At 39.1% G+C, this 27,651-nt stretch overlaps 1 protein-coding gene across 1 annotated transcript in view; it reads right to left on the reverse strand.

The window, feature by feature from the left end:
* Nucleotides 1-9,457, reverse strand: part of TGFBR2 (transforming growth factor beta receptor 2) — an 84,281-nt gene extending 74,824 nt beyond the window's left edge. The window contains exon 1 of the mRNA XM_081285897.1: nucleotides 9,057-9,457. Within this exon, the coding sequence (XP_081142023.1) occupies nucleotides 9,057-9,150 (94 nt within the window). The 5' untranslated portion in view covers nucleotides 9,151-9,457. The remainder of the gene's footprint in view (nucleotides 1-9,056) is intronic.
* Between the last annotated feature and the right edge of the window lie 18,194 nt (nucleotides 9,458-27,651).

The following is a 27,651-nucleotide window of genomic DNA, read 5'->3' on the forward strand; positions in this document are numbered from 1 at the left end:
ATGCACTTTGATTCATTGTGCACAACTGCAGCACAACTTTAGATTTCTTTTTTTAGTTGACTTTTTAAAAAATAAATGACAGTGGAATGCATTACAATTCTTATTACACATATACAGAGCAATTTTTCATATCTCTGTTCGTATATAAAGTATGTTGACACCAACTCGTGTCTTCATACATGTACTACAACTTTACATTTCCATTGTTGTGCACAATTTAGTGTCGCACCATATGTGTAGTCATACATGTACCTAGAGTAATGATGTCTCTCTCATTCCATCACCTTTACTGCCCCCATGTCCCCTCTCTACCTTCCTCATCTTGTCCAATTCTTGTCACTGCACATAGAAGGAAAATAAGACCCCATGAGACCAAACTGTCACCTGTTCACTGGGGCACCTTGATTCCTGGTGCACTGTGCTTAGGTCACTTTTTGTCTCCTAGGTGGAGTTTTTCTGATCGTAAAGTAAGGGTCAACTCTGGGTCACCTTCCATTCAAGATCAAGTTTTTGTGATAATTACATATCTGCAACTTCTTTTCTACTTGGCCCTGGACTCTAAAGTAGGAAAATGATGATGGGTTTAGCTAAACCTGGAGCAAAGTAAAGTTCTGGTTTGGTGATATAACAATGCAGACTTCAGTCTCTATTTGCAACTGGGGAAAGGAGAGAAGGCATTTTAAAATTTATTTTCTAAGACAACAGAGAACCCTAGCATTAGTCACAGATTTGGATCTTGAGGAAGCTGAAGCTTGTAAATTTCAGGGGGCACGGTTTAAGAATAACACAAATTAATCATAGAAATATAGGTATTAAAGTAAATATTATTTAGAATTAACATAGCATCACACAAATTATAAATTTTAAAAAGCCTCAAATACAAAATATAATAGGAAACAGGTATTTTTAATCAATCAGCTACTGGAAACACCTCTGAAATATCTTTTCTATATTTATTTATTTATTTATTATTTGCATTCTTTTTGTTCACTTCTCCAACTGAATTTGCAATATTCTCTACTGAAAGAACAGAAAAAAATAATTCAGTCTTTTCTCTAGAACTGTTGATCAAAATGTGTAATTTATTCTTGAAAAATTTGAAAAAGTTTCTTTCTGCTTCATAACTCATCATAGTTTATGTCATGTACATTTTTTGGACTGCCTCCAAATTTGGGGAAACTTCCACCAGTTTTTTATATATAAACTGTAGGGTTTAGGGCATTTCAAGTTTTCGTAGTTGTTGACTGACTTGATGACAACTTGCTAACCATACTGCCAGGGCCTCTCCCAAGGTCAGGAGATGGGCTTACACCAGTGAGGAGCCTTGAAGGTTAGGTTCCACACATTTCATAGTAGGTCCACCTGGGCCCAGCACATATATCCCCAACATATTTGATGCATCCTTAAATTCACCCAATCCTTCCAAATAAAATACCTGTTTTATTCAGAATACCTAAATTCCCTGATAGCATAACTATTCCATGATTCAGCAAAGAATCATCACTAAATATCTATTTTTCATGGTCCCCTTGAAGTCAAAGTCAGTCCTGATGTTTGACAACCTGGTATATGAACTAAACATTAATTTTATTTCACTCAGGAAATTAAATATAATAACCTATAAAAAGTGCTAAAGCATTAGACAAATTTTGGACATTGTCATTATTTCTCTTAACCTCTGGAACCTTCCAACAGCCTGCATTAAGGGACAAGTGGTTCGTGTCGAGTGAGGCAGCCTCGTCTCAGTGTAGCACAGCAATCTAAAGTTCAGATACCCAGACTAAACTATCTTGGTTCCAACCCCAGCAAAATCATCTGCCAACTGGGTAGCCGTAGGCAAATTCCTTAATCTCTGGCTTATAATGAGCATTATAAAACCTCCCTTGTAGGGTTGTTTTGAAGGTTAAATAATACATATGAAGTGTTTAGCATGATCCAGGCAGTAGCAAGATCTGAATAAGTGATAGCTCCTGCCATTACTGGGAAATTTGTCCATGAAATCTCTTGAGTAAAACTACACAGGGGATAATGCTGACTCTGTTTCTCTATGTAGATAATGTTTGCAGAGTTCTGGAATTATAGGCAGTAGTCTACATAGCAGCACTGAATTTCACCCCAAAGTCAATGAATCCTTTGTGATGACTGACAACTTCAACAGATAAAGAACTGCTGTGGTCTATGCTGAAAATGTGCACCTAAACCCCATGTTCCTTCAAAGGCATTTGTGTTTGTTCAGCCAAATGTGCAGTTCTCTAAAATGCATAGTTTTGACAGTCTTGTGCCTTTTATAACACAGGAAGGCTTTTTAGCCCTAATATTCCTGTTTTTTTAAAAAAGGCTTAACAAAGCCATCGTTTGCTCAAATAAAATATTTATAACAATAGAAAAAAATTCAGATAAGCTCTACCTTGCCCTAATGGTCTCAATACATAGAGGAAATGAAACTAAGACACTGGAAAACCTCAAATATGTATAAGTGAAACTGCTCAGAACAAGTCAAATGGATAGAGAGCTATGTGCAGTTCCCTTCAAGAAAACAGCAACTATAAAAACCTGAATTTTGTAAAGGAAACACAACACAACGGTGTTTAACCTCTCAGCTTTTTTTAACAAGCATGCTCTCTACTCCAGGGAACATTTGATATAATTAATTAATTAAAGCCAATTTTTACTTAGTACTTCTGTAAAGGAATATTGCTAATGTAAATCCATCCCTAAAACTGGAAGGTCCGGGGTAAGAATACAAACACAGGCCCAAACCATAGATCAAAATATCTTAAGTTACAAATCGAGCTAACAAATTGCCCAATGAAATAGGTTTTATCCTTTTACCTCAGCTGACAAATCTATCTTTGCAACATTTCAAAAGACCAGATTCAACTTTAGAACTCCTGCAGTACTCAAACTCCCACCTCATAAATGGGTGGTGCATGGGCTGGGATTGTGGCTCAGTGGTAGAGCGCGCGCCTAGCACGTGCAAGGCCCTGGGTTCGATCCTCAGCACCACATAAAAATAAAATAAAGATATTGTGTCCAACCAACTAAAAAAAATAATAAATATTAAAGAAATGAATAAATAAATGGGTAGTGGGGGGGGGGGGCTGGACCCGAGCCCTGTTAGTGTTTTGCGTTTCTCTCTCCATGAATGTATATGTTTGGACAACATATACGCATTCATGGAGAGAGAAACGCAAAACACTGGTTGTCCAAACATATACATTCATGGAGAGAGAAACGCAAAACACTAACAGTCTCTTTCTCTCTTTCCCTCTCCCTCCCTTCCTTTTTCCCTCTCTATCAAACACACACACACACACACACACACACACACACACACACACGACCTGCCCCTTGGCCACCCCCTTAGGCAAAAGGTATACAACAAATGGCCTTGAAGACCTTCAGGAAAATGAACTCAAAGGGTCCTAGTAGATGCAAGCTTAGGAAAGGGAATTTGGGGTTTCCAGGGCCCAAAATAAGGTCTAAAATAGGAAGAATGTATAATTAGGAGACCCGGGAGTGTGCCCATGCCATGGCCTAGGTCTGAGCAGAGAATATGAGCAGGTGCCCGCTGAAACCCAGGATAGATGCTTCTTTTGCCTGTATCCTAGGCCTATATTTTAGTTGTAGAGCTGAAAATACTTGGAGAAAAATATTCCAAGTTGAGAACATCCAAGGAGACCTTTGCCCCAAGCTGGATGCCAAGGCCTAAAACGCTGATCAGGATCAATGAAAGGCAGAAGCAACCCTGATGGAATAGCTGAGGAGGAGACTCAATCTACAAGGCTTCAAATTAGCTGGACCTCAGAAGTCAAAATATTCTTCATTATGTTAGATCAAAATCTGTTCTTCTTGCCCTGGCCAGCAGTTGTTTGACCTCTGTGAACAAAGGATGGTCCCACATGCTCAAGATTTATAATATACATCTTTGAAAGTGGTGTCTGTCAACTGCTGTAATGGTCAAGGCCTAGGTCATCCACAGTGGCTCTGGCCCATGTGAAGCAATTATCAGACTAAGCCAGTAGGAAGAGGGAGATGATGTAAGCAGAGAAAATCCATTAATATCATCTGATGATATTAGATGGCAAGTTTTTCCTCTTTCCTCAGACACTGCATCTCTGTATCCCTCCTTTACCCCTCCCAATACACCACACACACACACACACACACACACACACACACACACACAGAGTAAAAAGAACCTAAACAGGACAGGCTTAGAATGAACACTCACACACAAATACACACACCACAAGTACACTTGAGCAGGCACCATCTTTCCATTTAAGAGATAAAGATAATGAAACATATCTTTTGGTTTCTTCATGGGAATCACATTAAGTAAGGTCAAGTGGGTGGTTCAGGGTAACTTCTCGAAGGTTAGTTCTTCCAGGCTCTCTTCTCCCTATCTCCCCCCTGAACTGAGTCCACTTGCCCACGCAGCATTCCAAACCCTCTGACACGCTGTGCAAAGAAGCATGATAACCATTATCTTGCTTCCTTTAGAAGCAACACGTACCTGGAGATCAAGATATTGCAAGGAAAGGAGAGAGTACAATATACATGGTGAGCATGTTTGCTGCTAATACCTATCTGCCAAGACATTTGCACTGAAAATCATAATTTAAATCTGCTGAAGCTGTACATATGGACCTGGAGGGCAGAAGCTAACAAGGTGGTAGAGTTATGTTTTTATGAGGCACTTGGCTAAATAATACCAAGCTGCAGCCAGGAAGTATATTTCCCTGCACCCTATTTTAAAAGTATCTTAGTGGTTTGCATCTGACCTAAGTAATATTCAAGCTGCTCTAGAGCAGACAGTGGCTGCGACAGGACCGCATTTCTCTTAGACCAACTCTGCTTCACTGCTTATAAACCAAAACAACACATGATGAAAAAAGAAACTTAAAAACTAAATTTGAGATTCAGCCTACATTTTTAGCAAATGTCTCCTTTATGACAATCTTCTAGTTAAAAAAAGATAAATTCAGTATTTATTGGATCATTTTGGTTGGTGAAAACTTTTTAAAAAAATTTTGCAATGGCTTTGAATGCCATACACTAGTTTAAAACTTAGAATCAGAAGGGTTAGATGGAAATTTCTAGTAGCTTTTCATCATGTTTGTTAGAAGCTGAAATATCTTTTCCCATATTATATCAGAATACAAGGTCCAATTATTTAGTATAAAAACAGCCAAACTGCTGTTCTAACTGATCAGAGTTAAAATTATTCTTATTGAAAGATCTTGCTGTAGACCAAATAGCCAATAAACAGTAACTGGTTAGTTTGGTAAATGCACGACCCAAATTGCATGACATCCTGCAGGATGCACTTTCCAGATGCTACATGATGTGCCAGCTCTGAGGGAGACCCTGAGACAGTGGGACCCACTCCTTGCTGAAAGGTCTAATGGAAAGGGCGTTCCATAAAGATATAATTTCACTTGCTACAGTTATGAGCTGAAAGAGAGAGACAGTGTACACAGGAAGGGGCACTTAGCTCAACCTGGGACATTCAAGCAGGTTTCCTTAAAAGACAACACAAATTGAGCTTTGACAACTGAGAGAAAATTAGCCAGGTAGCAGGCATTCCAGAAAGAGTAACAGCTTGATAAAAACACAGCAGCCTAAACTGCATTGGAAAAATGTAGTCCTTAATGGGATGTGGAGACACAGATACAACAGGGAACCCAGGTCTCTGAGGTCTTCATTCAGCCTGATGAAGGAGTTAATAATAAGCAAATCAGGTATTGGGCACTTACTAGGTTGCACACTATGTTAAGCACTTGAAAACTTTATTTTATTTAATCCTCACCTTTATATCCCCATTTTACAGATATGAGTGAGAGCTAGAAATTAAAGAGACTGAGACAGGCTACACAGTCAATGAATGGGAGGTGGCTTTGGAATTCAAGATGGCTTGATATCATGGCTTGTACCCTACAGTATTCTACCTCCAGACTATCCCCAAAGAAAAGACTAAGTGGACACATTGGGTCCACTATACTGGCTACAGAACAGAGAAGGGGTTCATGGGTGGCCCAATTGTTTATCTATAGAGACTAAAATAAGGGAAAAAGAGTGAGAATAAATCAATTCAAAAATACAGTCAGAGGTACTGAAAAGGAAATATTCCACATGAACATTAGCTTAGCACATTTAACAACAACAACAAAAAATGGGCTTTTGAAAACAAGATCAAGAAAATATAAGGACAGTTTTCATCAATGTTTCCATGTACACAGGGTTAAAATATATATCCCTTTCTTTGCTTGGAACACACTGCCATCAACTCAGTGAGGACAAAGACCAGACTTGTCTTATGCATTCAGGATGGAGTCTCCAGATCTGAGCTCCGTACCTGGCAGAAGGAAATACTCAATAAGTATTGTTGAGAAGGAAGAATAAGAAATAGCCACTGTTTACAATGTCACTAATAAGATGTCATTATTGATTAGAAAAATAGAGTTAAAAACTAAACCTAAACAAAAATGTAAAAAGTCATGTTGATTAATGAAAAGTCATCAACAATACATGTAACAGGCTGAATATACAGATAATGGTAAGGAATGGTCACCATGAAAGGCTAAGTCAAAAGAGAAGGTAATGGCTAGGTGTAGTGGCACAAGCCTGTAAAACCAGTGACTCAGGAGGCTGAGGCAGGAAGATCACAAGTTCAAGGCCAGCCTAGGCAGCTTAGGAAGACCTTGTCTCAAAATAATAATTAAAAAATAAAGGACCAGAGATATAGCTCTGGGGTAAAGCACCCCTGGGTTAAGAGAGAGAGAGAGAGAGAGAGAGAGAGAGAGAGAGAGAAGATAATGAATTCAAAATGTGGTTAGTATTTTGTATAACTTGATAAAAATAAAATGTTATTAAAGGAAGTGGCCTAGAGGTGAATATGCGCTTTCTGGGGGTGAATGGGGCAAGTGGACCAAAGATCACATTCTAGGCCTAATGATCTTTAGTCTCTGACACTGAAAAATATAAGTATACTGTTAAGGCGATTTTTAGGAACTAGGAACATTTACCTTCTATGACACTGTTTAGTCCCCAACAAGAATCTTTTTTTAGGTGTCTGAAAAGTAGAAGTCTCATTTTTCAGATCTTAAGTTTTTGGACAATTTTTTTTTTCCCAAAATAGTCCTTTCTTATTTTTGAGCATGTAGGAAGAATGAATGTACTAAGTCAAAAATTTAAAAACAATTTTTTTTGAAAGTTTAAAAACACATTTTTTAGATTTTTTTCTTAAAATGAAATTCTTTGCCCACATGTGAAGCTACTATATTTAAAAAAATGATTGAGTAGGAGGTAGTAAGTAATCTCATCCCCTTATATCTTATCTTGCAATAAGGTATTGCAAAAGAATGTTTTCACACTTTGCCAATTATGTTAGAAAGACCCGAAGCTATCTATTTACATAGAAAATTAAAATGTAAGCGTGATTACATTTCTCATCATTATTGTAGCTATCTTCAAACTTTAATCAACTTTGAAAATTTAATTTCAATGGAATATAGACAAACTCACAATGATTCTTTAGTTCAAACATTTTGAAACTTTAATGTCATAAAAATATGAAAGCTGTTGGCTTAATAAAACTTGAAAGCCAAGTAAAAATCACTGGGCTTTTAAAAAGCAGATTGTTTAAAAGTGTGTGTATAGATAAAATGAAACCAACTCATGGACTATTGAGTCTGGAATTTGCAAATCATAAATTTTATCCAAGTAAATAAAACTTCACTAACAAAATCAGGGCCTGCTAATTTCTTTCTTTCCTGATCTGAAACTTAAGTTTAATGTGCACAGAAAATTAAGGGTGCCATGTTTATATTTATTAACATAATGTAACTGTTTTTGAGAGTCTGGAGTAAAATCAGAGGCAGCTACACCTTCTGTTACTGCAATGTAGGAAAACAGTTAAGAAAGAAACACAGATTTTATTGAACTATAGAACTCAAATTTGTGTTAGGATCTGTTCTTCTTTCTTGCAAAAGTGGAGAACCGAACCCTCTGCATTTCACCCAAAATCTACACAGGACATCTCCACGTTGCCAAGAGGGGAAAAGGGTGTAAAATGTTACAAGGTGAAAGGTATGTAAAATCATCCAAATCTCCACCATGCCATTTTACAGATGAGGAAACTGAGACTTAGAAAGGGGAATATTCTGCCAGACCTCAGCTGCACATACCGAGGTATACGAATCACAGCAGCAAAATATCTACTTTGCCTTTTTATGGGTTCTGCACTTCGCATAACAAGTCTTTAAGAACTTAATTCGTGCATTTTTTCCTTATAAACATCTCTTGGATTTTTACCATTGCCCTTCCCTCAAATAATAGCTGCAGAAAACCTTCAACTCTCTGAAGGCAGGACTCTCTTGCTCCAGACAACCATCTCCAGAGCCTAGAACTTATTTTCTACCTTACTATCTCCACTGCCCCGTTATCCACACAGGCAACCCAAGACAAATTAACAAATTGGAAATCTCTTTCCTTGAATCTTGTATTGAATAATTCAGGGCCAAGAAACCGGCCTTGGGGGGGGGGGGGGGGGGGGTAGCGTGGCCATTTCCAGGAGCTAAGGATTGATAAAGTGGCCATTTGAAGAAGTGTCTCCGGAAGAGCTGGGTGTGCACGCAGCATCGCCTTCGGCCACAGAGGGCCCAGGTGTGCAGCTGCTTTGGCGGCCTGAGAGGCTGCTGCCCCGGGCCGCTGCTCCCCGGCCGCCTGCAGATAACCAACTTCTCAAACTTCCCTTTCCGGGGGTGAGGGCTCGCTTCGATCGCGGCCAACAAAACGCCTTTCCTGCTCGCACAAAGGGGGCCAGACATGCCTTGCGCCCCCTTGCAATTGAACTTTTCTTCTCTTTTTCAAGTAAAACCCCCACATGCCTGCGGCCACAGGAATCAGGCTGCTTGGGTGCCGCCCGGACAAACTTTCCCGGTTTCGGCCGGAGTCCCGGGATCCCGGGGCCGACTGTCAAGCGCAGCGAAGGGCTGAGACGCCCAAGAGAACCCAGGCGCCTCGCCCAGCCCAGGCTGGGGGCCACTCACCCGACTTCTGAACGTGCGGTGGGATCGTGCTGGCGATGCGCGTCCACAGGACGATGTGCAGCGGCCACAGGCCCCTGAGCAGCCCCCGACCCATGGCAGACCCGGCTGCTTGTCATAGACCGAGCCCAGAGCGCAGCGGAGGGAGCCTTGCCAGACCCCTGGCTGCGCCTCCGCGCCGCGCCCTCTCTGGACCCCCGCGCTGGGCGGGCCGGACAGATGTGCCGGCCAGATGTGGTGCCCGCTCGCCAGCGAGGAGGGCGCCTGGAGGCCGGCGGAGGCCCCCGGCGGCCGAGGCGAGCTGCGCAGGAGGCCGGCTCCTGCCCCGAGCGTGTGCGCGCGCGGGGGTGTCGTCGGTCGGTGCGCGCGAGTGACTCACAACTTTACCCGGGCGCTGGGCGGGGGAAACAGGAAACTCCTCGCCAACAGCTGGGCAGGACCTCTAGCCGCCAGAGAGCCGTCTCCCTCTCCTCGGCATCCAGCCTTGGCTCTCTCCTAGCTGCCAATCACGTCCCCAAGACCGGCCCCTGCGAGGACTTTGGCAAACTTTCAGCTGCCCCTCACCGCCCTCCCACATCACCCAGGAGTTCCTCTGGTCCAAGTATTTACTCAGGGGTGACTAAGTGCATGCATTTCACAAAGTACCAACCTGGAAAGTGTCTGCACTTTCCATAGCACCCCATGAAGCATCTCCTCCCTCCTGGTAACCTTCTCTGGGTTGTTCTAGGTGCTTTATAGCTGCGTTTTCAAACTACAAGTTGAGATTCAGGAGTGGACCCTGAAATTCAGTTAGTGAGCCCTGATTACATTTTTCTCCAATAATATAATGATAAGTGCTGCTTCGTTAAACTTAGGTTGTGTGTATATGCATACACACACACACACACACACACACACACACATTCCACCACATTGTCAAAAAGAAAATTTTACTGTAGGATTAAAGTCTAGAGGTTTTTCTCAAATTTTAATGTACATTATTGATCACGTGGGAATCTTGTTAAAATGTAGATTCTGATTCAGTGGGTGTAGGAGGTAGCTTGGTATTCTGCGTTTCTCATCATTTCCCATGGTACCCCAATTTTGACAGCTAATGCCCATGTTTTCATTCCAAGTAAAGAAAGAGAATTTGTTGCTTCTAAGTGAAAGGAAGTAACAGTAGGAAGAAAATTTCAAATTTCCCTTCTTGCTGGGGTTTCCAGGTTTGCCCAAAACAATCCTAATTTACATCTGTTTTACAGTTCAAATACTAATAGAACCTCTTTTCTCTTAGATGGGTTCAGATCAGATAATGAATTATATGATCAACCTACTTCCAGCTCTGAAAAGATATGGATTCTGGATAGCACTGTAGTCAGGAGATTTTCCAGCTGTTCAGGCAATGAATTTCTTTGCTTGAGAAAGATTACTTGCAGAGGCAGGTGTCAGGTTCGCTGGGAATCTAAGCAAATAGCCCTCCCCCAAACCCAATCCTGAAATCTTCCCTGTCAGTCTGAGTTCATTTGCTTCATCCTGGTACTTTAAGTCTTGTTCAGACTAGGACCAAAAGCTGTCTTGAGATGTTGTATCTTTTAAGAAAATGGCACTTCCCAGCCCTCATGTTTAGGGTAAAGGAGATGCAGGATAACCAGTTGGGCTAAACATCTTGCCCACCAATAACCTAGCCAGAGCTAGGTTATTGAAGATTAGGAAGACTGAGTTTAAAATCCTGGTCTCCTCATTTCCTTCTCAACACCCCTCCCATGCCACTGCCATTCCTTAAGCAGGCATGTCTCAGCCATTCACTCTCTGACAGGGTTTGGGCCCTTTCGTTCAGTTTCTCAAACCAGAGCTGAAGTCAACTTTGCAAAATGCACTCCTGGCTACACCAACCCTCTGATTAAAAGAGAATATAGAAACCAAAATCTTTGTACTTGCCTTTAAACCCCCACCTCTCTTGTAACCTATCATTTGGCTTCCTTCATTCCCTGTCTGCTGAGCACCTCTCTACACTCCTGGAACATGCTTCTGTGTTCCCAGTAGACAGAACCTTCTCCATTGTGTCCTTCCCTTCCTCTGTCCTTCCCTTCCTCTCACCTCCGTAAGTACATCTTTTGGTATAAGTTTTCTTGAAACCATTTGCCTCTCTTCTTTTAGCACTTACTACAGCTTCAGTTTTATAATTATGTGTACCATTCTTTAATTTCTATTCCGATCCCCCATTCAACTCCAAATTTCTAGAGGGCAACCACTGTGGATTTCCCCCACTTACTGTTTCCAGCAACAAACCCATTAGAGGTGATTCAGGATATTTATTTATTGGAAAAATAAATGGCGGATGTGTTAGAGATTCGGAAGAAAATTGTACTCAACCATCATAGGTACTTCATAAGTATGGAGAAGGCATTCTCTTACCTAATAATTTGAGATACAAACAGATTAGGTTTCAGCAAAGGTGATGTCAACACTACTTCCTTTTCCTAAGAATAGAGAAGTGTGGGGGTGTTTTTGTTTGGTTGGTTTTTGTTTTTTTCCAAGTTTGCTCAAGTTCCTCTGGACAACAGAGATGTACTCTCTTACCTGGCCAATTTCAAAGACTGTTGTCATCCCACAGATGTGCCCTACATAGTTAGATGCTGGGTCTCTGCTATTTGATTCGTGGTGAAATGTTTCACCAGTGGCCTTTTTCACCATATGCCACTAATGTAGATTTTAATTTGGTTTATTTTTAACATTTCTGATTGAATATGCAATTACTTGTAAAGCTAAGGAGTGTCAGCATTGCCAAGTACAAACCGCAACTAGTCTTTTAGAACTCTTTATGATAAATCGTAGGAGTGTAAACTCATACATATTGCAATTTGACACTGAAAAAGTTGTCAAGATGCCCTTCCTTTGGGATTCTCTTTGAAAGTGAAGTCTGATACCCTCAATGGGGACATTGTTTTTACCTATCATTGTTTATTTGGCTTACTGTAATTTTCTGTGGGCTCAGCCAGTTAATAAATAAATGCAGAGGTTGGGTCATTTGCCACGGAAATGAAAAAAGGCTAACTCAAGAGTTTAACAACGGGGAAGGTAATTGTAAAGCCCTTACCAAGTTGCAAAACAATAAAAATCAACTTGAACTTGAATCAAAGCTAAACAGCCTGACCATCTTTATTTTTCCAGTTTTATAAACTCTGTGCTGATAGGCACAAAGAATTGAACTGAATCAAAGTGTGGTTGGTTTGAACCTTGCATTTCTCAATTGTAGTGAGAGAAAGACATCCTGCCCCCCTAAACTTTTTGATACACAGCTGTTGAGTTTACTGGCAGCCAAACTGGTGGACAGGGAGATTCCTCTCCTAATGAATCAATCATTCTGTGTTCTCAGCTCTTATCTCCTGACCAGTTTTCCTTCCATTGTGAAGCAAACCAATAAGCATTGAGACAATAGCAAATTGCTGAGGGTCACCCAATTTTAAGGGCCATCCATGATGCTAACTCCCCCAGGAAGCACTTTATGATTTCCTAGCCTCATCTGATCACTCCTCACCCAGGCAGGACCCAGCATTGAACAATTCATCTATTTTTAAATATTTGCCCCATTATGACATACACTACATTGTGATCATTTATTTCCTCCTTAGAATTCTATCCCACCAGTTGCAAAATCCTTGAAATCTTTTCAAATTAGATCCCCACTTTGTGCCCTACAAATACTAAGTACTCAATGGTATGTTTCCTGGTCTGCAGTAAAGGGAAAAATGAGAATATCTGTTTTCCTAATCCGTCCTCTCTCTTGCAGTTTTCGTAGATACTAACAAAAACTGCAATTATTTCACAGGTTTGCAGAAGGCATCAATAGATTCTTTTGGAAAAACATAACTTTTTAAACTACAAAGCAATGTATGTTAATTGTAGGTAGGAAAAATATATAAAATACAGATAAACCAAAGCCAAAAATTAAAAAGAATTCTTAACCCTATTACCCAAAGATAATCATTGTTGGCATTTTAGATCATATCCTTGCAGAACTACTTTATCTCTCCTTTACAGATGAAGAATTTGAGGATTAGAGAGATTACATATTTGGCAAAGGTCACATAATTAGTAAGAGACAGAGCTCAAGTTTGCACTCGGGCCTGTCTGGCTTCAGAGTCTGCGCTCTGGAGAAAGCTGAACAGAGGATTAGTCCTGACCAGTCAAGGAGTTCAAGAAATGCCACCCCAAAGCTGCTTTGGTGTGCAGATGACCTTGAGCAGCAGGTATCTGGAGACAAGCCAATGTAGGGAGAAACATTTTCTGACTCCCCTTCTCTGCCTGAAGACAGATCCTCCAAAAGGAACTCAGTGGTCATGGGTCCCCTCCTTGAGAGCTTCATCTACCAGGGAAGATCAACTCCTATCACAAGAGGAGAGACTAGAAGTTGACCCCCTGCCCAGACAAACTTTATCACAAACCATCACCTCTTCTGAGGACGTACTAATCTTTTCCTGAAATCATTTCCTCTCCTGTAAGTTACCTACATCATCCATCTCATTTCCCCTTTGAAGGGGATATATAAGTCCTAAATCTTACTGGGATTTTGAGGGTTCATTTTTCTTTCCTGTGATGCCCCTATACACATAAGCTTGTGTCCCTTTTCTCCAGTTAATTTGCTTGTTATTTCATGGACTGTTTTTAAATTCTCAGGGGAGAAAGGGAATGTCTTTCCTCCCCTGCACTGACCTAGTAGCTCTAGCAGTTCTGGGTGACTCTGGAATGATCAAAGCTGTCCTTTGCTGTTGCCTCTTACTCATTAACTAGTGCAGTCACCTCTCCATTGGAAAGTTGACTGCTTAGTCACACCTTGTCTTTAACAGGTAGTCAGTGGCTTGCTGACCCTTGGATTGCCTAGCATACTCTCTCCCTGGGGATCCTCTCTCCTTCGGTTTCCATGTCCCTGCTGTTTCCCACACTGAGGATCACATCTTTGCCCCAAGTTTTGTTGAAGCTCTAATCCCCACGTTGACTATATTTGTCAACTGGGACTTCAAAAATATAATTAAGGCTAAATGAGGCCGTCAGTATAGGCCCTTCACCCAACATGTGATTGGGGTCCTTCTAAAATGAGGAAGCAATACCAGGGATGTGGGCACACAGAGGAAAGGCCACGTGAGAACACAAGTGGAGGCAGCTGCTGCAGAGAAATCAAACTTGTCAGTGCTTTGGTCTTGAACCTCCAGGCTCCAAACCCATGAGAAAATAAATTTCTGTTGTTTAAGACCTGCTGTCGGGCTGGGGCTGGAGTTGTAGCTCAGCGGTAGAGTGCTTGCCTTGTACATGTGAGGTACTGTGTTTGATTCCCAGTACCACATATAAATAAACAAATATAATAAAGGTCCATCAACAACTAATATATATATATATAATTTTTTATATTAAAAAAAGACATGCTGTCTATGGTGTTTGGTTATGACAGTCCTGGCAGATAAATACACCTGCTTCCTGCCTGCCTAGCCAGTTGATCCTTTTCTGTCTCTCTATAGCCTTGTTTTTTTCCTCTTATTTATTGGTCAAATGCTGATGCATGCAGTTCTGTCCTCAGCACCTTCTCTCACTCCTCCTGGGAGAACATGTATGCTTTTATGACTTCACTTAAAATATATGATGATGTTCAGATCTGATTATCAACTTCTGATTTCTCACCCAAGTGACAATTCATCCACTGGCCTATTTGACTTTTTTCCTAGATGTTACTCTGGCATCACATGCTCATTCTTCTAAAATAATACAAATGTATATTGCCTTTTTATATTCCCTATATGGAGAAGAATCTGTGCCTCCAACTGGTAACACAAGCCAGAGGTAGAGAAGTCAGCTAAGAGTTTGTCTCTACTCCTCAGAACCAAACATGCACTGGATCCTATTTGCTTCCTAAATACTCCTGAGTCTCTTCTGTTCTCATCACTTCCATTGACATTATCTTAATTCCATCTCTTGTTATTTCACATGGGATTACTTCAGTTTTCTCACAGGCTTGACAGTCTAGTCTCCCTACATTCTCTTACATTCTCTTACATCTACTGCTACCAGAGTGTTCCCTGCCCAAATGCAAGAATAACAATCACACTTAAAATTCTTCAGTGGCTTATCACTAATTTTAGGATAGAATTTCAACCCGTGATTCATCCATCTATTCATTCATCCTATTTTATTCTCTGCTATAACCCCAAATTGTGTTAAATGCCAAAAACATGAGAAACCAGAAATGTAACCCTAACTTTAATTAAAGAGCATTAGGCTGCCATCATGTTCTAAAGTGACATAGATAAGTATTCCAATAAGATTCATAAAGGTGATGTTTTTAATGAAAATATGGTTAGCTTAGAGTTATCACAGGAGCAGATAGAAGAGGCCACCATTCCAGCCTCAGAGTAGAGGCCATCAGAGGGAAAGAAGTTCATTTGGGTGGACAGGTAAAGGAACGTGGAGGGTTTTACAGAGACACAGGTCAGGCATGTGAAGACAAAATGATGGGCAAGCTTAGAATGAGAAGCAAATGTGAAGATTTCAGAGTGCCTAATATATAGATTTGAAGGGATTTTTAGATGGAATTATTGGCTCCAATTCTACACCCCTCCCTGAATCCATGCTCTTTGCATTAGAGCTATGTAGTTCCTTCCATCAGAAGCAAAGGCTTCTGACTTCTTACCTTCAGTTTGGCTGTGTCACTGTGGCCACCAGGGTGTTAATAGACATGAAGCCAGTGAAGACCTAACAGGTGTTTGGACTGTTGCCTGCTCACAGTTCTACGTGACATTGAGCTGTGTAGGCCCTTGTTAACCAGCTAGCCCAGGGAGGTCAAGGGGCATGTGGAAGAGATTCAGATTCAATCTCCCACTTGGACCAAAACCCAAACCCTGTTAGTCAGTCTTAAGCCTACCTACTGCCAACCCATATATGTGACAGTAAGAATAATGAATTTTGTTAAATCACTGACTCTTGGGGTAATTTGTCATCCAGAATTTTTGAGGCAATAGCTGGAAAGGAAGAGATGTTAAGGGTGGGGGATCATGAGGAAAAGTTGCTAAATAAGTATGCAGGTAGCAAGATTATAAAGGTTCTCATAGGCCAAAACATCATGGGTTATTTTGGGGAGAGCACCCTGGTGATAGGAAGATAGTAGGCTTGTAATTTAGACTTTTCAATTCATCTGTAAACTCAGTTTATCTACAGACAGTTATACAATATTGACAACACCATTTCTGGCTTACCTAAATTGAATTTGTCCCTTCTTACTTGTCTTTAAAGTTAAATTTTATTTAGAATCTGGATGCTTAAGGAATAACCCATCTTTATCTAAGTGTGCATATTTGACCCAGTTCTGGTCAAAGAGATGCAAAAAGAAATCTGATGGGACTTGTGGGAAAAATCTTTTTTAATACCTAGTAAGAAAGAAATACCTGAAAGGAATATTCTGTCACTCACCACGTTGGATCACCTACCTTTAGACATAATTGGAGGAGGGTAAAACAATTACAAATGCTGCAGTCACCCTTCATCATGAGAGGAAAGCCAGACGTGTCACAGAGGAGAACCAAAGATCCAGTACCAGCAACGATCTCGATGTGGACATGAATTGAGCGTAGTGGATCTTCTTTGAAGAAGGTGATCATTCTCTTTCCCTTCCTTCACTGTACTGACATACTGGTCCTCACACTGATGGGCAGGATGGAGTTTATTTTGTAAATGCTATCTCCCTGTAAATCTAGGCCAGCTTTGTAACTTGCTTTCACAACAAATTATATATATTATATATAAATTGAAAGTGACACAGTGCTTATTCTGGGACTGACCTTAAAGAGAGATTTCCTTTCTCAGAAACCAGCTAAAAATTCCAAATGCCCTGAGACCATCGTCCTGTGAGGACGCCCAAGCCAGCCATGCAAGAGGCCCTAAGGAGAAAGAAATGCCCAGCCAGACACTAGTGACTCTAGCTCTTCTATCTAAGCTTCTTAGCCTGAGTGAAGAAGTAATGTCAGACTGTCTAGTCCCAGGAAATACCAAGAGAAGCAGAACCAGCAAGGTGATCCCAGTCCCCATTACCGAGGTATGGGAGATGATTAACTGACGTTGTATAAATGATTAGTACCAGCCCCATCAGTATAATGAACACAGAGAAACCCACTGATGAAGTTGAAACAGGGAGATGTTCCAGCTGCCAATGGCTGTCAACATGTGTACCAAATACTGAGCCACGTCAGCTGTGAAGTAAGAATGGAATGGCTTCTCCAATGATCATGTGAACTGTGCCAAATATATATATTTGTGTTCAAAGTGTTTATATGTTATGAACAGATACATGTACAAAATTTTTGTGATTTCATTTTAGACTTTACTCATTTTTTATGCACAATAATGAATTTTAACACCCTAGAATGGCTCAGGATAACTTGGGCTCCAAAACACTCTTTTTTTTTTCTTTTTTTTTCATGTCTGAATGAAGATGATAAAAAAAAAAGCACTCAAGTAAATTTGGATCAAGGGAGGGAGATGATTGGAAACAATCAGGTAAGATTTGCAAGTCAGCAAGTAGAAGGTCAGGAGGATACATCTGAGGGCAGAGGACTATGTTAAGAAAACAAGTATGAAATAACAAAAGTCCAAACGAAAGTCATGTCAAGGGAAAAGAGGGAAGTCAACAGATAAGGAAGATAATAAGAAACTTGAGTGGGCAGAATTTATGTTTGACATGGGGTTACAGGGAGGGGTGTTTTTGTAGAAGGGAGCTCCCAAAGCGATCTACACTTAGTAATAATAATTAGAGCCAATGTGGATTGTCTAGGGCATATGGTACTCTGTGCACACACTGTTCTTGATAGTTTGAGAATAAATATCTCTAGTCGTCACAACAATCCTCAGAAGTAGGTAGCATTGTAACATCATTTTATAGGTGAGGAAATTGTACCACTGAGAAGTCATGTAACAGCAGAGCTAGAACATAGCTCAGCAAGACCGGGTGCAGAACCCGGGCTCCAAGCCACTCTGTCATCTGCTGCCATATGTTAGCCAGATCTCAGGCTCCCCCACAGGGCTGTGATATTCTTAAGGCAGGAACTGTATCTTTCACATCTTTAGCTTCTTGTGCCTGATCCATATTTTCTGTTCAATAAATATCAATAGAGGACAAGTGAATGAACAAACTCTACAATATTCAGGAAGTGGGACTCGGAAGGTTGTGAATTTGGGAAATAAAACCTGCATGGCTCTCAATGCCTGACTACCAAACGAGACTGGTGATACTTGTCATCAGATTTAAACACCAGCATGGACTTCCTCTTAAAATACTGAAAACTGTTTTCCCAAACTGAGAATGGTACAAACCAACGAGGACAGATTTCACTTCCAGAGAGAGAGTTTATATCCTCCACAGTTACATTAATCAGTTTTGTGCTGTCAAAACATTCATCTCTAATTCTTACCTTTAAAAAAAAAAATTACAACAATGCAGTTGAAATCTTTCTGTCTAACCCAATACTTGCTTCCTTGGAAAATACTGGACTTCATTCTCATTTGGACATTGCGTCCTAAGTGTCATAATAACTCAGTTTAATAACTAGTCATTAGCCAAACTATATTACAAACCTTGGAAGTTAGACATCTAATAAAACATAAGTTATTGTTATAATTACAACAAACTATTCTAATTGTTCATTTCACAAAAGTACAGTCACTTAACAATGCATCTTAAAGGGGATTTATTTAGTTGATGTCAGATAAATAATGATGGTCACATTTTAAGAGGTATATTTAATGCATAATTCAAATCCATGCTATTACACATCTAACAACATCAAAATGCATGTGTGCTAATTAGATTCAATGAATAATTGAGATTTTCTGGTTAAAAATTTTGTACCCTAACCAAAGATAAATATTTCAAGTGTACTTGATAGCCTTTGGAAAGCTCTTATAAAAAGCTTGCACCCTAGGCAGCTTCCGTCTTGGAATAGCCATTTTTAGCTTCAGTCAACTCCAGAGGGTTTGTTAATTGGCATAATGGAGATCAGAATTGAATTTCTATTTGTTAAATGATTGGTGCTTGGCAATATGTGGATTGGCTTCAAGGACTATATAGGTGCTCCTGCTTTGGCATACATAGAACATGAGGTCTTATATCCTGTATGTTCAGCCACTGTTGGAATAGTCTGACCCTTATCTCAGACTAACTATATTCTGCTGCTAGAAAATTTAAACATTCTCCTAGAGTGACTGTTTCCTCTAAAATAGAGAGTATGTAAAATGACCACAAACAGCATCTTCACTTATTTTACAGAAAAGGTCAACGCTGGTTGGCTGATAAACATTTGTACGTGTGGCAGAATTCAATCTGAGACTTTCAATTTTGCATGTCACCTGGTTGCAAGGATGTGAGGGAGACCATGAGTTCTCATCCATTTTTAATTTCTCCCACCCACAAAACTTAACTAAATATTTGTCAATGACAAATTGACTGTGGTCAGCAGTTCTCTAAATGCAAAAACTTTAGATTAACTACTAAGAATGATTGCAAAGAGTATTTGGTGACAAAACACATATGCTTTAGTGTATCAGGGGTAAAGAATGCACGGGTGATGTGTGCTCTTGCATAATCATTTGCACAAGTCTCAAGAGAATATTAATTATTAACCTGTTGAATCAGTGCAAAAGCATGTGCTGCTTAGGCCTCCAGGCACTTCAAAGAGTTGCCTCCTTCCCACAGTTGACAATGAACTCATTGGTTGTTGTTTAGAATTGCCATGGTAAATACTTATCTCCAAGACATAAAAAATTAAAATACCAACCGCCTCACTTAGTCATTCCTCACCTACAGACTATCAAAATGCTACCAGTTCTTTATGATTCCAGAGGAAGTAAGTAGTTCAGAAAGCCTGCCTTTGAATTTTATTCTTGTCATTTTGCCTCCACACGCAAAACAATGTCCTGAAAGACAATTAAAACATTAGGCTATTTTCACTCAACGCTTAATGTTTTATTTAGCTGATTTGATAGATAACTTTCATTCTGCTCTACTTTTTTTCATATCTGCTATCTGCTCTAATGAAACATATTTACTTCTTTTATGGGGCACACCCAGTTTCCTCAGGCTAATTGTCTTCAAGAGCCAAAAACTAGATCATAGCTTGACTATATGACTTAGGTTTTCTATGGGGCCCTTTACAAGACTATCTCATAAAAAATTAAAAAAAAATCTGCCACATAAATTTTTTCTTTTGGATGAAGTATATAATCTCTAGTTATATCTAAAAATAATATTGGTTATCTTTGTCTAATTCACCAAGAATCTCTATGTAGTGATGGATTTATTTTTCATGAAAACACTTGTACAAGTATTATTGTTGATACAAAGAGTAGGTGTTATTACCTTATGGATGAAGAAATTTATCTAAGACATTAGGGACTTTCCCAAGGCTACACAGCTAGTAAAAGCCAAAATGCTTATCCAGCTATCTGGGTGATCTTTCTTCTATTCTGCATGGCCTTCGGAACCTTTCTTTCTGCTGGCTTATATGTCTCTAATAAGTTAAGCTTTCACCATTGTTACCTGCTCAGGGTATGCTGACATGCTGAAGTTTGTTCCTAAAGTCCAAACAACTGTCCTTTGCTTCTGGTGCAGCAGCGGCCCAGGAGTGTTCTAGAGCCAGAGTGTCTGCTGTGAGCTTAGGATAGCACGTTCTGCCTGGTACTGATCAATTGGAAAGCAGTATTCTCGGTACAGTGAGCCTCCTAGTATAGCTGCCTATTTGGGACAATCACCTCTGGAGGCAGGAAAGGACAGTGGGTGGGGTCATGGGGCAGTTGCGTTCAAATCTGGCCATTGTTTTGGCTCTCTCAAGTTTCCACCTTCTCTTGTCTTCTCCTCATGTCTGGTTTCAGAACCTCTTGACACGGAGATCCCCTCGTGATCTCAGTGAGATCCAGCAGATGGTTTTTCCAAATGTGATTTCTCGCTGTATCCTTAGAAGCATGGCTTCACTCTTCCCTCTACACAGATCCCCAGCATGCTTTCTTTTTTAATTTTTTAATAGGAGATCCTAACCTAAAATGTATACTATTTTTGTCCACACAATATGCAATTTTTGTGTATTTACACAAGTACATTTTGCAAAAGAGAAAATACCAACTTTCATCAGATTCTGAAAGTCTTCTATGTTCAGAAAAGAAGTTAACTACTAATATTTTGAGTGAGTCGTAATTCTGGCAGCCAAACCCAACCTGTGTCTTTCTACAGTACTTACTGTGAACTGCTTTGCTGATTTTACACCTTCTAACTAAATGACCCTCAGCAATTCATCCAACATTTTCGAATCCAATTTGTTTTCAGTTTAAAAATCAAAATCATAATCATGCCAGACTTCTATTGCCAGACTCTATTCCTCCTGATAAATACAAATAAAATCCCCATTAGTGTTATAATACATAAGACAAACATAAGAAGACTCTGGGAAGTGGAGAAGTGAAGGCAGGCCATCTTGGGACCTCATCACATGACAGCAATGATACTCCGCCCCCCATTGCCAGTAACCTTGCCGAGTTCTGCTTGCCCAAATGTTTGATGCATGACATCAGAGGAGCCCGCTGAGGCAAGCCTAGAGTAGAAAGTGAGAAGCTTTACTTAAAGGATAGTAGAACAGACTTCTCCCTGGAGGAAAAAGGGGACCCAATCCTTGTTTTTTGCATTTGTCTCCTTCATCTTATTCATTTCCCCTCATTCTGCACATGTAATCAGGAATGCCTGTGGGGAGGCCAAAAGATGGGAAACAGGTAGGCTGGGAGCCCAGGGTGAATTAATTAGCAGTTCCTTGTGGGCTCAGAAGTTACTTCATTAACAATTCTTTAGGAAGGGCTGCAAAGGCTGGGCTTTGGGACATTAACATTTCAATCTCCCACAACCTTCAACCTTCAGGGCCCAAACCTGATTTCTTCTATCTGACCCTATTTACCTATCTACCCTGACTGCCTATTTTAAAATCTGGCTTCAGTGATGTCTCTGGGATTTCTTTTTATGCTTTACATAGCCCAGGCGTGAAGCTGAAAAATCCAGCAACCTGTAAATACCTATAGGTAAAACAAATAAAAAGTAAAAATAAAACTGAAGATAAAAGTAATAAACAAAATAACTAAAATAAAAAGTTCAGTAGATAGAGTAAACTAAGATTGGAAAGGACAGAAGGAATAAGTGATGAATTCGGGTTAAAACAATAGAAATTACCCAGTCTGAACTAGAGAGAAAATAGAATTAAGGGGGGGGGGGAGGGCAAAATCACAGCCTCAGAGATCTGCTAGACTACTATAATGTATCTAATATTCATTTCATCAGAATCCTGGAGGAAGAAAAAAAAAAACAGAATCAAAAGATATTTGGATAAATAATGGCTAACTCCACTTTCTTCCTCCCGATTCTTGGTAAAGAAATATAGATTTACAGATTCAGGAAACTGGAAGAAAACAATTCTGAAGAGGACAAAACCAAAGAAATCAATGCCAAGACACATTATGATGTTATAATTAAAGTTCTAAAGGGCTGGGGATACAGCTCCATTGGTAGAGTGCTTGCCTAGCATTCTCAGGGCCCTGGGTTCAATCCCCAACATCACCACCCAAAAAACAGTTCTGAGAACAAACAAACAAATTTTGAAGCAGCCAAAGGAAAATAACACTTTACCTACAGAAGGAAAAAATTGTAAAGACAAGAATTTCTCTTCTGAAACTATGGAGGTCAGAGTGAAGTTGCACAATGTTTTCAGGCACTGAAAGTAAAAGAAAAAAACCTGTAAAACTAGAATCCCTAAATTTAATAAAAATGACTTTCAGGAAAGGAGGAGAAGTGAAGCCATTCTACAATGAAGTACAACTAAGGGAATCTATTTCCCATAAAACTTAGCCTAAAAGATATCTTTAAAATTTTTTTTTGTTCTTCTTGACCATAGAATATATTTTGACATGTCATACATACATGGAGTACAACTTCCCATTCTTGTGGTTGTAAATGATGTGGAGTTGCACTAGTGTGTATTCATAGGAAAGTTATGTCCAAATCATTCAACTGTCTCTCCCATTCCTATCCTCCCTCCTTTCCCTTCATTCCCCTTTGTCTAATCCAATGGATTTCTATTCTTCGGCCCCTCCCACCTTATTGTGTGTTAGCATCAGCATATCAGAGAGAACATTTGGCCTTTTTGGGGGTGGGGACTGGTTTATTTCACGTAGCATGAGAGTCTCCAGTTTCATCTATTTACCAGCAAATTTGAAAATGAGGAAGAAAGTACAATGGAAAGAGTAAAATATATGTAATAAGAATTGTAATGCATTTCACTGTTACATATAAATAAAAAATATGGCTTAAACAATGTATTTTCCTTCTTTTGGGTTTTGTCAATCACATTTTATTGTATAACACTATATCTAATGTGGCTTTAAATATATGTAGAACAAATATTTAAGATAATTGTATTACAAATAATGGATGGTAAAATGGAAAGGACAGATGATATTTCTACATGTTATTCAAGCTGATAAATTGATATGAGTGGACTCTGATAAGATATGCATATATAATATACATAATAAAGTATGTGTGTATCCTATATATACCACTAACAAAGCTAAAGGAAGAGTAAAAGTGAACAGAGCCTCAGGGACCTGTGAGAATGTAATAATATATCTAACATTCATGTCATCAGAATTCTGGAAAACACTTTGGCAATTTCTTAAGCAATGGAACATTAAAATAACATATAATCCAACAATTTCACTCCTGGGCAAGTATCCCAGAAAAATGAAGATAAGTGTTTGAGGAAAAAAAAATGGACAAGAATCTTTACAGTAGGTTTATTTGTAATATGTCCACAGTGGAGGTAACACATATGTCCATCAACTAGGGAATGGTTAAACAAACTGTAATATAGATATGCCATGAAAAGAATACAAGAAAAAGAAATGAAGTATTGATGTAAGCCGCAACCTGGATAAATATCTAGAAGGATATGCCAAGTGAATAAAGCTGACTGCAAAAAACAAACAAACAAACATGCTTTATGCTTCTATTTATATAGCAGTCTTAAAATTATATACATTTAAAAATGGAGAACATATTAGTTATTCCCAGAAATTAAGGAGCAGGTAACACAGTAAAAAGTTGGTGTGACTATAAAGAGGCAACAGGAGGGAAAATTGAGGTCAAAGTAATGTTGGAATCATGACTGTATCAATGTCAATATCTTTTTTTTTTAAAGAGAGAGAGAGAGAGAGAGAGAGAGAGAGAGAGAGAGAGAGAGTTTTTTTTAATATTTATTTTTTAGTTTTTGGCGGACACAACATCTTTGTTTGTACGTGGTGCTGAGGATCGAACCCGGGCCGCACGCATGCCAGGCGAGCACGCTACTGCTTGAGCCACATCCCCAGCCCTCAATATCTTGATTGTGATGTGATGAACAGACTTTCAATGTTACCCTTGAGGGAAAACTAGGTTTGGGATGCATGGAATTCCACTGCCTTGTTTCTTAACGACTGTATGTGAATCTAAAACATCTCAAAATAAAAGTTTAATTAAAGAAAATAGTGTCTGTCAACATGAAAATAACCATGATAATGTCTATGAAAATTCTTTATAACTTGTAAAGCACTAGTAAGTGTCAAGTTATACATGTGTATGTGTGTGAATATAAATATATATACATATTACATAAATATATACACATACTTACATATATATGTATGTGTGTATACTTATGTAATTTATTATCAACATTAAGAATTTCATTACAGGTATCTGAATCTTGTATTTCATTAGTCTATTTCACTCAATGAATTGTCAAGCTATTTGATTGTCAGGTTCTGAGTGTATAGAAATAGCTAATGAGTAAGCAGAGCTGATTCTAATTATAATGAGAGACAGATAAACACACTCCTGAGTTCACATACACAATGTGGCTTTTGTGTTTGAGAATGTTGCTTCCAACAATGTAATTAACTATCAGTGATGCACCAGTGAATGGATTCCAAAATAGGTTTTGAAAGCCACAGTTGGAGATCAGTGGGCAACTATCCTAAAGAAGGGTTGAAAAGAGTATATAAGATTGCTTTGAATGATTGGATTTAGTCCCAAGCACACAGTAGGTATACAGTAAGTCTTCCTTAATGGACCCAATAGTGGCAGTTTGTACTATAATTAAATCTGCACTGGAATCTTCTGCAGACACTTCAGTCTCATCATGCTCATCCCTGATCCCGCCCATCTCTGTAACCAAACCTGACACTTCTCTGTATTAACAAATGACACAGACATCCATAGATATTGTTCACTTCATGCCAGAATGCTTGAAGTGTTTCTGGATTTCTCTACTATACCTCGTGTCAAACCTGAAATGTGAAATGGAACACTGCTTTAATTGTTCACTTTTACAACCTTCACAACCCCTTTTAATTTCTTTGTAATTTCTCAACTAGACAATTTCATAGTATCTTTGTCTTTAATACCTAAAGTAAATCATCTCGTGGGAAACTTCCCTGACTATACCTGTCTTTTTTTAAAGTTAACATTAATAACCATTTATTGAGCCCTTGCATATTCTATGTACTGTTCTAAGATCTTTTCATTACTAACTGTTGGGCTGGTTTAGTAGGCATTGTGATTGCTTCCCAAGTCCATCTTGGCCATGTCCACTTCTACTTCTAACAACACATGATTTTTCCTTTCTGACTTTTCTTCCAGGTTTTTTAGTGCTTTTTCTCTGTATATCTATATATTCTAGAGGAAGAAAGCTTCCTGCCTGCATATTTCAAGAGGATCAATATCCATTACTCTAAATTGGTCTTACAATTTTACAAAGTTTTACCAGGTAGAGGTTAGACATGGGCATGTGATGCAATTCTGATCAAATTAGAGGAAGTGTGCTGGTGGGGGGGAGGGTGGACCAAAGAGTGACTTCTGACAAGGAGTCCTGTTGCTCCTAAGAGCAAAGAGATGATGTATGACTTCCCCTTTGGGCCCTATGTGAAGAGATGGTTTGGGCCCCTGTAGCCATCTAGCAAGCAGGTAATAAGTGAGGGTTTTCTCAGCATAATGCAAAAAAGTTCAGCCTTAATTATGTCACCAAGTATCTGAAACAATCAACCTGGTCTTCTTTAACATGAAGTAATTTCATTTTGGCTTTGTATTACTTGTAGCTGAATCCATATGAATGATAAAGTGCTATTATATACATTTTATTTTTCAGGACATGTGCCTAAGGCCACATAACTAGGGTATAGCAGAGCTTGGATCTGAGCCTCATGTAATTCCAAGACTATGTTTCTGTTGTTGGGTGTGGTATTTATCACATAATATTGCATTTATTAGTCACTCTCCTAGACTGTAATTATCCAGTCAGGAAGCTTCACAAAATCTAATCTGTGAGTTCTTCCAGTCCAAGGAATAAATATACATACATATATATAAAACCATATATATAAAACCATATATACGGTTTTATATAACTGAATATGATATGAGAGCAAATAGTACACTTTAGGAATATTGCTTTATTTTCTTTGACAGTGATCATTCTGGTGGTCCTCAATGATTTGTTTAACCCTTTCTTCCAGAAGAGCAGACATACGATTTATATAAAATTGAATATATCTCTAGCTCTAGAGGTAGAATTAGCTCATGTTAATCAAGAGAATTCCATCTTCCTTCTGACATTGATATTTTAGAGATGATGATATGATGAAAGCTAATCCAATCTGAAACTTTGGATCTTCCATTGATGATTGTGGTGGAAGGGATCTTCTCCATCTAGAAGTGACGGAGATGGGGAGCCTTAGATATCCTGGAAGCTGTCTTCCTACTTTCCCTGCATGAGGGAAACTAGTCTAAGGATGAGGACAAACACAAAGGAGGGAAGAACCTGAGAGAATTACAGGAAAATGAGACCTGAGACACAGTGAGACTTTGAGGCAAAGCTGCCCTACTTCTGAGATTTCCAACCTCATGAGTAAATACATTCTCTTATTATGTTAATCAGTCTGGGCTTTCTGTTGCTTGCATGTAAGGAGTCCTTACTGACATAATCTTAATTGCATTTTAAATTAAAATCTATTCCAGATAAAGATGACATTGCAAATATGGTTAATATTGACTCTAGTCAACACTAAAAGGACACAGAAATTTTGTCTAAATACAATGAACTCTCCTTTGGGTATCCCTCAAATCATGACTGGGAATAAATACAAAATCCTGCATATTCATATGAGACAAGTGTTTCATTATAGCTAAAGCTCAGACTCCAAAATCATGACCTTCCTAGCTAATGTGGAACTTAAATCATTTCCTTAATATAGAAATAAAATGTTTTGAAATGGTTTACTTACATGTTTCTATACATATCTCTATATCTATATTTATATAACTGATAAATTATGAGGTTTGTGTTTTCACTATGAAGGCAGAAGTTTTAACTATTATATTTGCTGAATGAACACATGAACCTGAGAAAGGTATTTTGGTAAGATTTAAAACAAGTGTTCAAGAAAGTCTTAAGTTCAGTTTTTACGGGTAACCTGCTTGGGTGAGGATTCATTATTTATTGGAGATGAAGAAGAAGTATAT

This window comes from Spermophilus citellus (assembly GCF_964194105.1).
Source record: "Spermophilus citellus genome assembly, chromosome: 3".
In the NCBI taxonomy this organism is placed as follows: domain Eukaryota; kingdom Metazoa; phylum Chordata; class Mammalia; order Rodentia; family Sciuridae; genus Spermophilus; species Spermophilus citellus.